Source organism: Emys orbicularis, chromosome 22, assembly GCF_028017835.1.
Source record: "Emys orbicularis isolate rEmyOrb1 chromosome 22, rEmyOrb1.hap1, whole genome shotgun sequence".
Lineage (NCBI taxonomy): Eukaryota > Metazoa > Chordata > Testudines > Emydidae > Emys > Emys orbicularis.
In genome coordinates, this window is record NC_088704.1 from 15,308,562 (window position 1) to 15,324,491 (window position 15,930).

The 15,930-nt window shown below is 48.2% G+C and overlaps 2 protein-coding genes across 2 annotated transcripts in view; one reads left to right on the forward strand and one right to left on the reverse strand.

Moving 5' to 3' along the window:
* LOC135893424 (tyrosine-protein phosphatase non-receptor type 11-like) overlaps positions 1–7,769 on the forward strand; it is an 84,375-nt gene extending 76,606 nt beyond the window's left edge. The window contains exons 10-16 of the mRNA XM_065421238.1: positions 225–356; positions 962–1,116; positions 1,553–1,620; positions 2,435–2,586; positions 3,336–3,433; positions 5,289–5,409; positions 6,305–7,769. Coding sequence (XP_065277310.1) covers positions 225–356; positions 962–1,116; positions 1,553–1,620; positions 2,435–2,586; positions 3,336–3,433; positions 5,289–5,373 — 690 coding nt within the window. The 3' untranslated portion in view covers positions 5,374–5,409; positions 6,305–7,769. The remainder of the gene's footprint in view (positions 1–224; positions 357–961; positions 1,117–1,552; positions 1,621–2,434; positions 2,587–3,335; positions 3,434–5,288; positions 5,410–6,304) is intronic.
* Positions 7,770–10,322: 2,553 nt separating this feature from the next.
* Positions 10,323–11,550, reverse strand: RNF223 (ring finger protein 223). Its single transcript, XM_065421167.1, has 2 exons — positions 11,496–11,550; positions 10,323–11,122 (listed from the first exon to the last, which is right to left on the reverse strand). Exons 1-2 carry the CDS (start codon positions 11,548–11,550, stop codon positions 10,323–10,325), a joined length of 855 nt encoding a protein of 284 aa, XP_065277239.1.
* Between the last annotated feature and the right edge of the window lie 4,380 nt (positions 11,551–15,930).

The following is a 15,930-nucleotide window of genomic DNA, read 5'->3' on the forward strand; positions in this document are numbered from 1 at the left end:
CTTGGCTAAGAGAACTGGGTCCTCGAGTTCAAACAGCAGCAGCTCACGCTTTTAGAATCGGACGTCCCTGCTGCTGCTGACCCAGCCACCGGCATTGAGTTCAACAAGCTCTCGCAGTCCCAGTACAGCAGGCTGTTGGCTGAGCTCTAAAGGGGTTCCTGTCCAGCTCCCCGGTCCTGAATGATGAGCAGAGCCCTTCACGGCATTTTCCCCTGTCTCTTCAGAATAAATGTTTCCGCTACTGGCCTGATAAGAACTGCACCAAGGAGTACGGCTACATCTGCGTGCGGATCGTGAGCGAGCGCGAGGCGCAGGGCTACTACCTCCGGGAGCTGGAGATCACACGGACAGACCGGGTGAGAGGCCTCTCCTTTCTCCCGCTCCTTTTGCTGGGCGTTGGGACTCTCGCTGAGCCGTGGCGGGGGAGAGGCAGCCGGCCTGTAGCTTCATAGCTTTGCGCTGTTGTAGAAATATTTATCTTATCGATGCGGTTCCTCCTGGTATCGCCCCCGGGGTTACAGCTCTTGCGTTCATTTACCCTTTAGCCCCGTTGGGTTCTGGTTGTCGGAGTGCTTCTGGAGGTCTGCATTGCAGGGAATGCTTCTTGTGCGACTGTGCCTTTGGCTTTGCACTGGGGTTCTGCTGGCTTTGTGAGAGAGTTTCCCAAACAAGGATCGGTGCAATCAGCATGGGGCAGAACGTCCCTGACCTCCCCAGTAAAAGCATCTATCCCTTGCATTTGTCAGCACGCTCCTATTCGCTTGGGTGGCTACACAGATGGGCTCTATCCTAGCAGAATAGTCTCTCTGCCCCATCTCTAGGTTGTATCGACCAGTTTTCTCTCATTGTAAACTCCTTGGGGCAGGGACCATCTTCTTTTTGGGGAGGGGGGTGCGTGCACGGTACTGTCTGTGGCACATGGGTGAGTTCTAACCAACCGACCGGGCTATCTGTCCGACAGGAGGAGCACCCGAGACAGGTAAAGCACTATCAGTATTTCAGCTGGCCAGACCACGGGGTCCCCAACGAGCCAGGAGGGGTCCTCAGCTTTCTGGACCAAGTCAACCGAGCACAGCGAAGCATTCCAGACTCTGGGCCGATCGTCGTGCACTGCAGGTACGCACCAGCGACCTGGCAGCCAGCGGGGTTGTGTCGGTGGCCAGTGGGGGCTGTTGCTCACGTGAGCCAAGAACGAACAGAGGTGAAATCTGTTACATCAAAGCCTTGAAATGAACCTCCCTTGTCCCCTAGTGTAGTGCCCATACTGAGCACTTCCCTAGGGCTGTTACAGATGGGATAACCGAGGCAGTCTGTGGCAGAGCCAGGATTAGAACTGGGGAGGTTTGGGTTCCCAGTTCCCTGCCCAGACCACTGGACTACGCTTCTCTGAGGACTCTGCTTCGGCAAGTCTTTATAGCAAATATTCCAGGCACCAGCTCCGATGGTCTTGATGCGCCGATGGAGGGCGTGCACTGAACTGGCTAGTTATATAGGGTCTGGGGAGGCATTTTGGCTTTTCACACACTGATCCCGCCTTGTCTTCTCTCCCCAGCGCTGGAATAGGACGCACGGGCACTATCATAGTGATTGATATCCTGGTGGATATTATTCACAGGCAAGGTATGGCAACTGATCTGTCCCATTGCATTAGCTTCCCCCTTGTCCCCAGGGTGTTCCCTTCGGTTGCAGAATGGCAGTATAGTCTAACCCAATCCCCCTACAAGTGCAGTGAGTTTGAAGATCTCTGGCCAATGGGCTCAGCTCGGCCGTACGTCTCTTGGTATGGGCTTTGACCTGAAAGTATCTAGAAGGCTGGGGAAAGGCCTCTTACCCCACTGGAATGTAAAGTTTCCACTTCTGGGCTGGTGGGCAAAAGGGGAATAGTGCTCTGCCTTATGGGGAAGAAATCCACTGCCTCCCGAAACAAGCAAGCGTGCCCAGATGCCCCCAGCAAGCTCTGGTTGAAACAGAGGGTGAGCTCTTGGCCTCACTTGGGAAGTTCTGCCATTGACTTCAGAGGGGCCGGTTCACCCAGAGTGCCTCCTTAAAGCCCTCTTTCCTTATGGAAAGGTGTGGCTCACATCCACCAGCCTCACCAGAAATCATTCCACCAGCCTCTAAGAGGTAGTGGAGAAGGATCTCCTTTCCAGAAGCTCTGTGAGTCATCCTCCAGGGCAATGCAGCCAGGATAGATTTCTCCAGCATGTTCTACATGAGGGTTCCAGACACCTGCAGATAGGTCGTCCTTCCCTGTTAAACCCTACCGGACTCTTGCAGAAGGGTTAATTTAATGGCTTCCAAGCCGCTCAAAGGAGGTGGGGTCTGTGTTCGGTGAATGGGGGGTGGGGGGGGAGAGAAGAGGGAGGGACTGCCTCCCCCCACCTTGCTGAAATCTCACTCAATTCCTGATCCTTTGCTTCTCCCCCTCGAGCAGGTTTGGACTGTGACATAGACATCCCCAAAACCATCCAGATGGTGCGCAGGCAGCGCTCTGGCATGGTGCAGACGGAGGCGCAGTACAAGTTCGTTTACATGGCTGTTCAGCAGTACATTGAGACCGAGCAGAAGAGGCTAGAAGAAGAGCAGGTGGGTCCCGTTCCCGCCCAGTGATGTTAGGCATATGGGTGGGAATTGGTTCACTGGCAGAATCTGGTCTGAACCAACCCTCCCCGGTCAGAACAGCAGATCTGAATGGAGCCGCTTCTCCCTGTCATGGGACGAATCCAAATCCTGGACCTGGACACACTGAACGCAAGCGCTAGAAATCTAGATCCGAGCCCAGCCTTCTCCAAGCTGCTGAACTTGTGTGTGGATTGACATAGTTCCCAGCTATGAACTTGGATCCAAATCCAGCTCCCAGGTGTGAACCCAGGGAGGATGGATTTGGGCCCATCTCCGGTTAATAGCGAAACTGGGAGGAATCTTACTGTAAAAACATGGCGATTTCATGAGCCACAAGTGTTTGCTCATCCATGGAACCATGTGCCCTCCCTGTTGGGGCTGGGCTCTGCTGTGCTCCTGTGGCTTCCAAACATATATCCCCTGCCTCTGAAGCAAGAGGAAATGCTAGGTGATGCTCTTCCGAAGAGAGGCTAGGGGACTGGGGCTCAGGATCATGTCTTTCCAGCTCTGCGCACCTCCACTCTTCTCTTCAGCATCTCAGACTTGGGAAGCTGGGCTCTTCCCCAGTGCTGTGGAAGTGTCTGTGGGAAAACGTCTTCCATTCCTCTAACTCGCCCTCCTCGCTACCTGCCTGTAGGGCAGAAGATCTGCTCGGCAGCCAGTGCCTCCATTCTTGCCTCTGGTGGAAGTTTTATCTCCTTTCTCTCTTTCAGAGGAATAAGCGGAAAGAGCGAGACTACCTGAATATCCGACACCCTCCTATGGATAAAGCCAGAGCCAAAGGGCAGCCGCTCCCACCACGCGTCTCTGTGTAAGTTTGCGTGGAGGGAGGGAGATTATTGACATGACAGGGAGCAGATGGGGCTGAATGACCATAGCCCCCAGTGGCCTCCATCTTTCACGCAGCTGCTTCCTTCCACCTAGGGCCACTTCTAGCGCGCTGGCGGGAGGAGAATGGCTATAACTGGCCATGCAAATATTTATCAAACATAGCAACACCCCAGCCTGCTGGTCTGTCCCATTTTTGCAGCTACCGTAGGGGTGTTCAGTCGGCAATTACTTAAGCCCCTTTTTCTTGGAAATGTCCCGTGAGCCGTGGGAGAGGAAGGAGGGGAGAAGAGAAGAGTAGCAATAATCTAGTACAGAGCACAAGAAAGAGAGAGCGGGCATGTAGGGAGGATGAGTTGGGGGAGAGGTGAGCGTGAGCCCGGACAAGCAGAGGGCTGAGCGAATAATGTAGTTTTCAGTTCACTGGCAACTCTGAACAATAAAATAAAAATTCATTTGGGGGCTCACAAAACACTGGATTTCAAGCGTGTTTTTAACGTTGAATTTTAAAAATAAAATCTCAGGTGTTCCAATCGAAAAACCGAGGCCGTTGGTTTGGAAAATGTCCAAATGAAACATTTAGATTTTTATTTATTTGTTTAGCATTTTTTCCACCAAAGCAATTTGGCGAAACCAATGGGAATTTACCAAACGCTTCCCGGTCGCCGAATCTGCATTTTTCACCAGAAAAAAAAACGTTTCGGTCGATAAACGTAATCCAGTTCTGCCGAGGGCCCTTCATGTACAGTAGAAGTTCTACACTGATGTCTCTTGTTTTAGACAGGAGAGTGATGAGCAGGGAGAATGTCCCATATAAGCAATGGATTCGCCACCCCTGGTAACTTTTGTTTTAAAGCAGTGGTTTTTCAACCTTGCTTTCATTTGCGGACTCCTAAAAAAAAAAAAAAATTTCAAACACAGGTGCGGACCCCTTTGGAAATCTTAGACATGATCTGTGGAAACCCCCCCCCCCAGGGGACTGTGGACTGCAGGTTGAAAACCACCGTTTTAAAGAGATTCTCTAGTTCAAAAGGAATGACTTTGGGGCAGTTCTGACCTGTGCTATACAGAAGGTCAGACGAGAGGGTCACAGGTGGTCCCTTCTAGCCTTGGAATTTCTGAGTGGGAGGGGCAGGGTTTGAGTCACTCCACTCACTCATCCAACATGGACCTGCTGGGCTGATGGCACCTGTCTAAATGTTCAAAATCGTGGAGGTTTCACTTGGAGTTCTTGGCTGCGTTTGAATCTGTAACTCTAAATGAATCTCCAGGTGAAGGTAGGGAGGGATCACAGGTGGGACAAAGCCAAAGAAAACTATTCCCTCCTTGCTGAATATTGCATATCACTTATTGTTTCACAAAGTCTCAGCTGGATTTCAAGCGAAGTTCGGGGTTACTTGGATCTGGGATTTTGGTTGGACCCATTCTGAATAAGAAGGTTGGTTTGCAAAAATCAGATCTGGATCCAGGTTCCTATCCACCTCCCCCCTCCAGAAAGTCCATTGTTTTGGCTCAGCCCTATCTTTAGACATATAGGAAGTATCGGTGATATTCTCACTCAGATCACGTCCCAGTGTGGCATGCATATATAAAGGCTCGCATCTTGGATGAATGTTCAGGGCCCAGTCTGTGTGTATATTAAATGTCTGAGGGGCAGCAGGCATGAAGTGTGTGGGTGTGAATAGGCAGCGGGGTAATTCCCGGTCTTGCCGTTTACAAGGCTGGGGGGGGGGGGGGGGAGGCTTGGAATTCTGTTCAAGGGCCCCCAGGCAACCTGCTCTGGGGAAGGAATCCAGAGTAAGAGGGTTACTCACAGCAGGCTTTGTGCATCTTTCCAGGGTCGATGATGACTCAGCCTCCGTCTACGAGAACCTGAACATCAAAAACCCCAAAGTTTCAGGGATGAATAATGCAGGGAGATAAAGGGGCCGTAAGGGGAGCTGGATGGAGGCTGCACAGGTACGTTCGTTCTCAGAGGTTGGCACTAAACCCCGCCAGGAGTCTGTTGGCTCTGGTCCCTGTTTGGCATCATACATGAAGTGCATGGCCCCATCTACCCAGGGAAAACCAGCTATGTCCTGGGTCAGTTTAACAGACCTTAAAAATGTTTGTGCAGCTCCTGGGCAGTGCCCAGCTAGTGATGGGGTGGGGAGAAATGGGGCAGGACTTGAAAGTATTATTATTATTATTATTATTATTTATTATTTATTATTATTTTATTTTGAAAACTGCCTTAGAATGAGACCCACAGTGCGAACTGAGGCTGTTTTCCTAGTGTACGGTATCAGAGGGGTAGCCGTGTTAGTCTGGATCTGTAAAAAGCAACAGAGTCCTGTGGCACCTTTAAGACTAACAGATGTATTGGAGCATAAGCTTTCGTGGGTGAATACCCACTTGGTCAGACGAAGTGGGTATTCACCCACGAAAGCTTATGCTCCAATACATCTCTTAGTCTTAAAGGTGCCACAGGACTCTCTGTTGCTTTTTCCTAGTGTAGACTCTGAGGGTATGTCTACACTGCAGTCTGGTGGGATTGCAGCTTGAGTAGACATACCTAGGCTGGCATGGCTACAAATAACCATGTAGATACGGTAGCATGGACCTCAGTGTAGGCATCCAGAACCCTGGGTACCTACCTGTGTTGCTGAAAGCCCTGCCACTGCATCTACACTGCTGGTTTTAGTTCTGCTAGCGCAGGTATGTCTGCTTGAGCCTCAGTCACACCTCCGATTGGATCCCGGAGTGAAAGAGACATACACGTGCGTACTGGGAGCGTCTTCTTTCTCGTGTGTATGTCACTCTGTTATACATAATAGCTGACACCTTCTCTTTCCTCTCTTGTTTTGGGTTTTAGGATTTACAGTGTTCACGTCCACACTTTCCAAGTTCTGTCACCGCTGCCTCCCTCTACCCCCGTGCCCCCCCACGCCCCTTCAAGCACCTTGGATCCAGCGAGGAACCAAAATGCCGAAAGCATCTGAGCAGGGCAGAGTGCGCGCCTCAGGAACACGCCTCAATCTAACTTATTCACGGGAGCGACCTTTTCCGGTCCCTTTTTCACATAGGCCGATATTTATGTGCAAGTGCCTCTGGATGGTCATAGGGCGTAAAAGCTCAGTTTTAAAAAAAAATTTTGTTTAAAAGAATTAATTTAATTTTTAAAGAAATTGATTTTGTAAAAAGTTAAAATAAAATGACGTGTAGGAGCTTTGCCTGCTCAGGACAGTCACCGGGGCGTTGCTGCACTTCACGACTTCATGAGGTTGGTCGTTTCTCAGCTAGAGGTGTTTAAACTGAATCTTGGGTTAACTCTACTGCCATGGAAGTGATGGACTGGGCATGTGGACTGGACCTAGGTACGGTGCAAATAACCGCTGTGTAAATGCCCTCCGCCCTCATTCCTTTAGAAAATGCACCTCCTTTCTGCTGTGCTAGGCTTGGGCGCCTATGCAATCTGCCAAAGCGCCTAGCTCCTGACCCTGGAGCAACCCCTGCTATTGCAGCATGCAGAGAAGCAGTGTGGTGCAGTGGACTTGTCTGTCTGGTAGCAAAATCCCCATGCTGCACGCTTACTAGATTCTGACACGCACATGAGTGGGGAGCCTGCGTTCGAACCCTCATCTCCACCAACACAGGCCTCTGCTGCGGGAGCGAAGAGATCTCCCGTAGCTGATGGTAAAAGCAGTAGGGAGGCAACTTATCTGTGCGCTCAGCAACCAGAGGGCAACATCACATGTACCATCAGCACATTAGGGCATAGAGTTCTGCTGGGTTCCTGACTCTGTCGCTGTCTTGCTGGATGCCCTGTGTTAGTTCCCCCACGTTTGTATGCTGAGCCTAATGCTATGTATACGAAATAGGGGAGCTGTGGGCAATGATTAATATTTGTACAGCACCGCGAAGAAGAAGAGAGAGTGCTTTGGAATGTTAACATTCCAGCTTTGTTCGCGCACCTCAGTTTTCACTGGCAGCACTTCCTGCTATTGCAACCGCTCTGCCAAAGAATCTCCTTTCTGCCGGACTCCTTGCTATGCAGGGTCTGAATGCCAGGGCCGAAACCAGGAGAGCTTGTCTTGGGCAGCTGTTAATGGGGGGGAAAAGAAACGTTCTTCCTTGTCTGTGTGGGATAATGGACGTGCGGGGCAATGGCATTAGCTCTCAGTGCTGGAGTTGCTGTTCTCCCCAGGCACTGCAGGGGTTGAACAAAGAGTACACCGATGGAACGGGGCTGTATTTACCGGCTGGCATCTTCAGTCGTTTGTCACTGGGACAAGAAAACAGTTTATTTTTATTGCACTTTTAATAAATGTTGAATATTCTAAAGGTTTTTTTTTTTCCTTTTTAAGTTTGAAATGCTTGTGAAAGTGACCGATGGGCATTTGAAAGGGGGTAGGATGCCAGCGGGTGCCAGGCCTCTCCTAGCCAAAAAACCTGCTTCTCTTAGACCCCAACCAGAGTCCCGCTCAAGTGGCCCAAACAGTTTTGGGCTAGCTCTGAACTAGCAGCTTCAGCACAAGCCTCTGTAGCCCATTACCAGTTCTCCCAAAGCCATCCCGACCCTCCAGCTTTCAGTGTGGCAGCAGGCTGGGAAGTGAGAGGTATTAAAACCCTGCAAGGGGGATGGATGGGTGTCGAGTGTCGATACGGTAAATCAGTGGGAACGGATGTGATGGTGGCAGGTGGACAGGTTCAGCCTGGGCCATTGTTTGTAGAGGGAAGTCAAATGAGCATATGGCAGTCAGATGTGTGTACAGTGACAAAGGAGCTAGCTACAACTCGCCCCCGTCAGATTCCTTCTCTGCTTTGAGGCAATGCAGGCACTCGTCATCTGGCCACTACTGGTGAGACTTCAGTGGTAGTCTGCTGCGGGGATGGACAAGATCACCCAAGAGAGTCCCTGGCAACCCAAATGGTTCTGACAAACACTGTGTTAAAAGCTCTGGGTCCAGCGGCCTGGGGACTGGGCTGGACAATACCAGCCTTCTAAGGCTTGCTATAAATTGGCAACCTATTGAATCTGTTGCAGCAGCCAGGACCCTGCTGACATCCTGCCTGGCAAAGCTCCCGTGCCACCGCTGGCTGCAGCATGCTATCCTATTCCAATCCCTCTTTACAGCTTTGATGGCAAGAGGAGAGATGAGCGGGGGGTCTGCCTTTTCCTCTCTCCAGCTGGAAACAACAAAGGACGACCAGCCCACAAAATGAACCTTCCCCCTCGGTTCAGGTGCCTGCAATAAGATGACCAGAGAGAGACTGCAGTGGGGTGCTGAGGGTGGGGGAGTGTAGTTGCAAGCTGATGATTAGTGTAAACATTTATTACTTTAGAGCACTACTGTGGGTCTAGCTTGGCTTATTGTATCCAGCTGGGCACTGAGTGCTGGATTGATGCAGAATTTGGGGAAATGCAATTAGCATCTGATCTGGATTTTAAGCTTAACACCCCTAAAGCGCACCTAGAAGGAGAGAAGTCATGGAGTTAATTTCTGCAGCCAGTGCCACCTATGTAAAATGTACAAAGCATCTAAATACTATTACAGCACTTGCATCTAATGCTGGCTATGTTAAATTATTCTCTTAAACTGCATTATCAGGTCTCTTTACTCTAACAATGGCGTATTGTTCACTGAGCCCCTCGTGTTCGAGCAATGCAGAAGTCATCCCGTTAAATACATAGTTGGAGCAACTGCCCCATGTCTTACCCTAGTGGTTTTAAAGGGTGTCAGTATTAGTTATGGAGCTAGACTGACATTTTGTGATGTCTAGGAGAATGATCTAGCTTTTCTCTTGTATGTCAGCTACTACATTTTAAGTTGAGCTGTGCAAAATTCTCTGTTAAATGGTAATCCCTGGGAGGGCTGGGGTTTTTTTTGTATTTTTTGCATGTTAGAAATAAACTACTCCCTCCTGCCCCCTGTTTGTTTTTGAATTTAAAAAAAAAAAAAGTGGCCAAGCTAAATATTAAGCAGAGATGGCTTTGCAACAAAAACATGCAGAAATTCTTATTTTTCTAAACCTCATTTGCGGGCAATTCCACAAAAAAATGACACAACTTTACAGCACAAGTGCCTGTCTGGGAGAGGTGAAAATTTACAATTTTCTTTTCGCACCTTCAGCATGGTCTTCTCTGAGCTGAGTCTTGTTCTGCTGACCAGAGTAAAAAGCTAGTACTAGACCCAAATACCAAGCAGAGGCAGGTAACCACCACCTCCAGCAATAGTTTAATACTAACAAAATATACAGTTGAAATGTTTAATAAAGCACATTGTATAAAATTAAATATGGTCACTTTATAGACACAGCTTTCGCATGCTTCTTTCCAAGGGCTGATGTATTTCTCTCCCTTAGAAATAATCACATCTAGACTCTTTTTCACAGTATTGTCAGTTTCCAAGAAAATAACCCTTCCCTTAGCACTTCCTTTCCATCGGTGAGTCGAAAGGGCCAAGCCCAGTCACAGCTGTGTCTTTATGGCAACAGCCCCACACTTTGAAGCACATGCACCTTTCCTGGGAAGCAGCAGTCCTAGAAATATGCCCTTTGTGCAAGTCTTCAAGGCTCCGTTATCTATGTAGCGTTTAGGATGGCTAGAGATTTAGGTGAAGCAGTGGCTTAATATACGGCTATGCACAACCCCGCTCCCCTTTGTGTTGGCAGAGTTGTGTGAAAGCAAGGGGCTGGATTAACAGTGGATGTTCAGGTGACATTCAAAGTGCATAGGCGGAGCAGTGTGTAGGCCGAGAACGGGCTGCTACAGTTTGGCAGTGAGGTAAGTTGGCGAAGTCCAGTAGGCAGCAGCTTGATCTAGCTCAATGGGGTGGAGGCGCTTTGACAGAGCTCCTCGGCATGGGCAGCCTTTTAAATGCCAGCTCTTGCTAGCGCGAGGGTGGGCTGGTCCCGGGCGCTGGCGGGGTTGTATATGTAAATGGAACAGGGTTTGGCCTGGTGAACGTAACCGTCCTTGTGAAGCAGCGGAGGTTCCCAGTTTTCAGGGCACACTGCACCGGCCACAGAATGATGCACAGCAGAATGATGACCAGGGCCGAGAGGAGGACGATGCGTTTCCAGTCGTCGCACATGGCACAGCGGGACAGCCTCCCAGCCATGCCCTCTGTCGGCGTCACGGGGGGATTGGGCTTGCTCATGGCCACATCGAGGCAGATGCATGCGTCGGGATCTTCTGGGTCCTGGGATGACTGCCTGCAGCACAGCTTGCTGCCTTCCATCCACACCACCTTCTCCCGTTGGTATTCGGCGGGCAGGGTGGACAGGAGCTCCTGGCTGGTCTGGAGAGCCGGAGGGCCCTCAAGGGGGATCTCTGTGAGCTGTCTGCAGAGGGGGCAGGGCAGCTGGTCCTCAACGCGGGGCTGGGGCAGTGCCGAGGTCAAGCGGGCCACGCATTCCAGACAGAAGACATGCGAGCACCGGAGCAGCTTGGGTGTCTTGAAGCTGTTGTCATAGGTGTTGAAGCAAATGGAGCACTCGATGGGGGAGGTAGGTTTGGGGGAGGCAAGACTGGACGTCGGGGAGCTGAGCTTCCTGCCGTCAGTGGGGGAGGTGACTATGATGGGGCTAATAGGAATGGGGATTTCATCCGGAGCGGCAGGAACGGGGCTGGTGGGGGAATCTGGCGTCTCGGTGCGCCGCATTTGGGGGAAGCACGACATGACCGACCCTGAGGAGACAAACAGAGCAGTGTCAGAAGCTAGATAAAGAGGGTGGGAAAGACCCTTTAACTTTTGTTACATTTTCCCAAGACCTTAAAGAGAGACTAGTCCTATGCAGGCATGGGCACAGCTCCCTTGAGAGCTGCAGTTCTAGCAGAGCTGAAATCACTGTTGGTAGATATGAAAATAAGACACCTCTTCCCCCAAGTCCGCAATCCTCATCCAGAAAAAGTTTGTGTTGGGACAGAGACACGCCACCAGCAGACAACAGCCTAAGCCAGCATCATGCCAAAACTTTTCCACCACAGCCACGGGGAGAGAGTTTACAACTTCCGTCTCCCCCGCATACCTCCCCCTGCCAACAAAAACCAAAACACATACCCCAAGTGCCGCTTCCCATAATCTGAGAAGGGAGGAGAAGAGCAGAAGACTCCATGAAGTCAACTAGGGACTTTGCTATGCCAATCTATTACCCTGGGAGGCGCTCAGGTATTACGGGTGATGGGCACCAGTGAAAAAGCCTAAGATAAATAGATAAATTGTATTCATTGATACAGTGCCCCAATGGGCGAACAGAACATCCCCTCCAGCTGATGGTCAGCACCACCAACCAGGTGCCTTCACGCTTGCCTGAGTGTCCTCTCCAGCATGCCCTCATGGGAGTTGAGGGCACCCGGGTGCTTTGCAAGATCGGGTCTATCCTCTGCTCCCTCCGCCCCCACAGGGGGGGGGGGGGGGAAAGCTTACCTGCCTTGCAACCATGACACGGAAGAAAAGTTGCCTAAGGAAATTCCCTCAGGCGCCAGAGTGGGGAGAATTTCCCACTGAGCTATTTCCTTGTTGTCCTATTGCTACCTCATGGGGAAGCTGCTTCTGTCTTGTCATCCACTCTGACTGAAAGTGCCAGCCTGCCTGTAGCTACGCGATGCCATGGTGCTTTCTGTCCACAAGGACGTCCGAGTGAGTGGGAGCTCTGGCACAGAGTACTAATGCTGCCAGGGTGGCAGCAAGTTAATTCACAACCTCAAATGGAGTCACTCCAGATGGAGTGTGTAAACCTGGTCTCCGTGACAACATGGCAGCTAGCTACCCTGACTTAGGGGGCATTTAAAAGTTTTTGTCCTGGAAAGTAGACATTTAATGGGAGGGTTCCCTCGTAAATGCCTGGGAAGCATTCATTTCCGACTAGTCGCTGAACCGGGCGAGCCTGTTTGCTTGGCTTTGAGAAACGGCTGGCATATGGATGACATGCCAGGGGTGTTCAAAGCACAACCCTAATAGCTCCTGAGTCACTCCAGGGGTAGTTCACCAGCCTTGGGCAAGAATCTCCTCATCTTAAGCATTGCAAGAGGCTAACTTTAAGCTATTGAAAATCCTGCCTTGTTCCTCCACGTCCATAAGGAAGTGTGTGCATGTTTCCCTCTCGCTATCATGCAGGAAATAAAGTCCTGCTCTGTTACAGCTCGTCTTGCGAGAGCTGAAGCTAATTTTAGGTACCCAGATTATGCACCTATGAGCTAAAACCTGGTCACTTAATGAGGATAATTTAGCTCATCAGTGGGGGCACCGTTTCTCCCCCCCGCACACGTGCACACCACCACTTTTTAATCTTAGGGTTACCTAGTAAAGCCTTGATTCTACAGGTCACCTGGTGGCTGTTGCTAATATCTGCCAAGGCTCTTCAGCAAATCCTACCATCATTTTAATTCTTTTGGGGCAACAAAACTTGAAGCTGGCATGGTTTCTAGTTCCATCACAACCCTTTTCAAACTGTTCACAAACCTGGGCCCAGTTTGGAGAGAACTTGGGGCAGATTTCCTGGCTTTTAATCAAAATCACACAAACTTTGTGGGTTCTCAAAATTCCATCCAGTAAAACGTGGCCGTTTCACTTTCAGTGTTTGGGGCACAAGGATTGAGAACCCACATGGACAGATGATGCAGAAGGGTGTTTGCACCAGCCTCAGTGATGAAATCACTGAGTTCTGCATGACTTAATATGGCCTGAAGCCTAAAACGTTTGGTAAAGAATTTTTACTAGTGCTCCACAACAGTCATTGCAGAATCATAATAACCCAGACGCTCCTGGTAGTTAATAAAATCCTAAGAAAAATAATTACTACTTTTATAAAGGAGTGTAATTTAGTTTTGAGTCAAAGATATAGGAATGACATTCTTTTGAGTTGCTCTTGAATTACCCCTATGTATCTGACAGCAAAGCCCATAAATATATTTAAAATAATCCCATGTATTAGTAAGAATATGGTATTACTTTGGCATAAACACGAAACCTTCCAACTAAATGTAGTCAGGACCTAGCATTTTATATTTAAAGTCATACACGTATGAAGATATCTAATTTATAAGCTAGTATCAGTTGATTGCCCCAGAATACAGTAAAATAAATAAATAAATAAATAAAAAATCATGGGTTAAATGTTTAGGTTGAGAATTTGAAATCAGCCTAAGGGATTTTGATACTTCTTAGTTTTAACAGAAAATGTGTTTAAACCCTATAGATGGCTTTAAAAATCTAACCATTAATGTTCATCTCGATTGATTGAAAATAATAATCTTTGTTCTTTTTAGAGAGCCGCTGACTCCCTGTTGGAAACTAAAACAAAAAGTTAGAAATAAGAAATGTTGTCCAAATTGTCACTGAAGGTGTCAGTGCGTGTGGATGGATAAAGGATGCTCCGAGGAGTCTCTCCTCACCCATTACCAACATTCTCTCTCCATCACGGACGACGTGCACGAGAGATGAATGGGATGGGGGAGGGCACTGGACTGGAAGTCAGGACACCTGGTTTCTATTTTTTGTTCTGTCCTCACCTGCTATATATCTTTGGACTTTTCCCCCCTCCTTTCTCCTTCCTTTGTCTGTCTATTTAGCATATACGCTCGACAGGGCAGGGACTGTTGCTTATGTATTTGTACAGCACCTAGCACAGCAGGACCCAGATTGCTACTGGGGCTTCTAGGAGCTACTTCTGTACAAATGATAGACAATATTCAGAACCCAAGATGTAAAATGAGAGAGGAGGGAGGAGACCCAATAGCAAACCTCTGGGTTGTACACTGGACAGAACTGATTAAAAATATTGTATTGCACATCTGTGACACTGAAAATAATCAAACGGTGAGCCAGAACTTCTGCTGGTTTAAGCTGGCATCACACCCATAGGCTTTAACAAAGCAATGCCCATTTGCCCCAGAATGTTGTTTTCCATACGCCTTTTCCACTTCAGTAAATAAGTGAACCATGAAAGAAGACACAGTAACTCATCAAATTCAAAATCACTTGCCTATTTCAGGCTGTTGCAAAAAGCTAATTTCTTTCTTGACCATAAAACTAAGACAAAGAAAACACAGTGGCCTCTAATGCTGTGTAACCCGATTCCCCAGTGCCACCTTTAACTCCAAGCAACTGAATGCAGAGTTAAGAGCTATATAACTGAGATTCAAGTCTATAATTACCTGTACAGAGTGCTGTTTAGCAGGTGAAAAGCATGTTCTGTCTCTTGATTTCTATCCCTGATGTGTCTCCTCCTCAGAGGATGTGTTTAGTCTCAGCTCTTTTTATTTAGAAGTTGTCTCTGTTTGTCTTCTGATATCCAAGTCCCCTGGTAGTTTGTGGATGAGTTTCCAGGTGAGGTTGATCTGGTAGGATGAATGATCTCCCGCTGCTCCAAGTGTATGCGTGAGTGTCCTGCCTTTGTTAGTCAGGTGTCTTTTATACCTTCCTGTCTGGAGGTGACTTACCTGCATCACCTGGCTTTTCCAATTATAAGTGAATCATTCCATTGACTGCGAGAACATTTCCACTAGGGGGCAGTTTCTCTTTTGACCAACAAAGAAGGTCATTGGTGAGAAATAGGGTTACAGCAATACCTGCTCGTTCACTGTATGTAGTATTTTGCTGTTTATAGAATCCGATTATGGGAAACACCTATTTGCTTATCTTCTCCACTGTGTCTGTGCAAGCCTGTCCTCTCTCTAGTATGTTTGTCTAGCACTTTGTCTGGTCTGGTTTAGTCTGGTTTTAAGTAGTTCATGTTAAATACATCTCGGCTTACAATTCCACCAGAGAGGATAATAGACTTTATGAAAAAAATATTCTCTGTGTTAGTAAGTCCAGCAAATTTTAGGAAGGGGAATGATTTTTTCCCCCTGATTCTTCATTCAGCACAAATTACTTGAAATCATTTTGGATCTGTAGAAAGAAAGGGACCATCCCCAGACTTCCAGTGAGAGATGGGATATTTTGGCATTCACCTGCCTTGATCCTGGTTGGAAAAAGTTTTTTTTGTTTTAACGGAAATGCCCTGCTCGAAGTTAACGGCGCATGATAAACCTCTCCATAGGTTCAGTGAACTGTCCTATAAAATGTATATGCTTGCTAGATAATTCTATAGGATAGCTCAAAATAATCCTTTAGAAAGAATCTCATTCTCTATTAAGTATTATAGGGTTTCGCACTAATTGCTGTGGCGCTATAGTGTTTTTTCAGTTTGGGGGCACATCAGCTGGCTAAAGCCCATTGACTTTCAGTGGGAATTGGGCACCTAACTCAATTTGTGCCTTTGAAAATCAACCCCTTCCCTCATCCCTGTTAAATTCTATAAGTCTCTAAGGCCAGAAGGGTGGATTTTAGGAATAAGAAATGTGATGTTTAATTGTTGTGGTTTTTTTTTTAAATTAAATCTGGAGTTACCTGATTCTTCCGCAGGTGTTTTTTATCTGGCCTAATATATGGCTCCTAAAGTCAACCTGTGATCATTTTTCTTAAAGGTTTAATTTGAGATTTTCTTATGTCA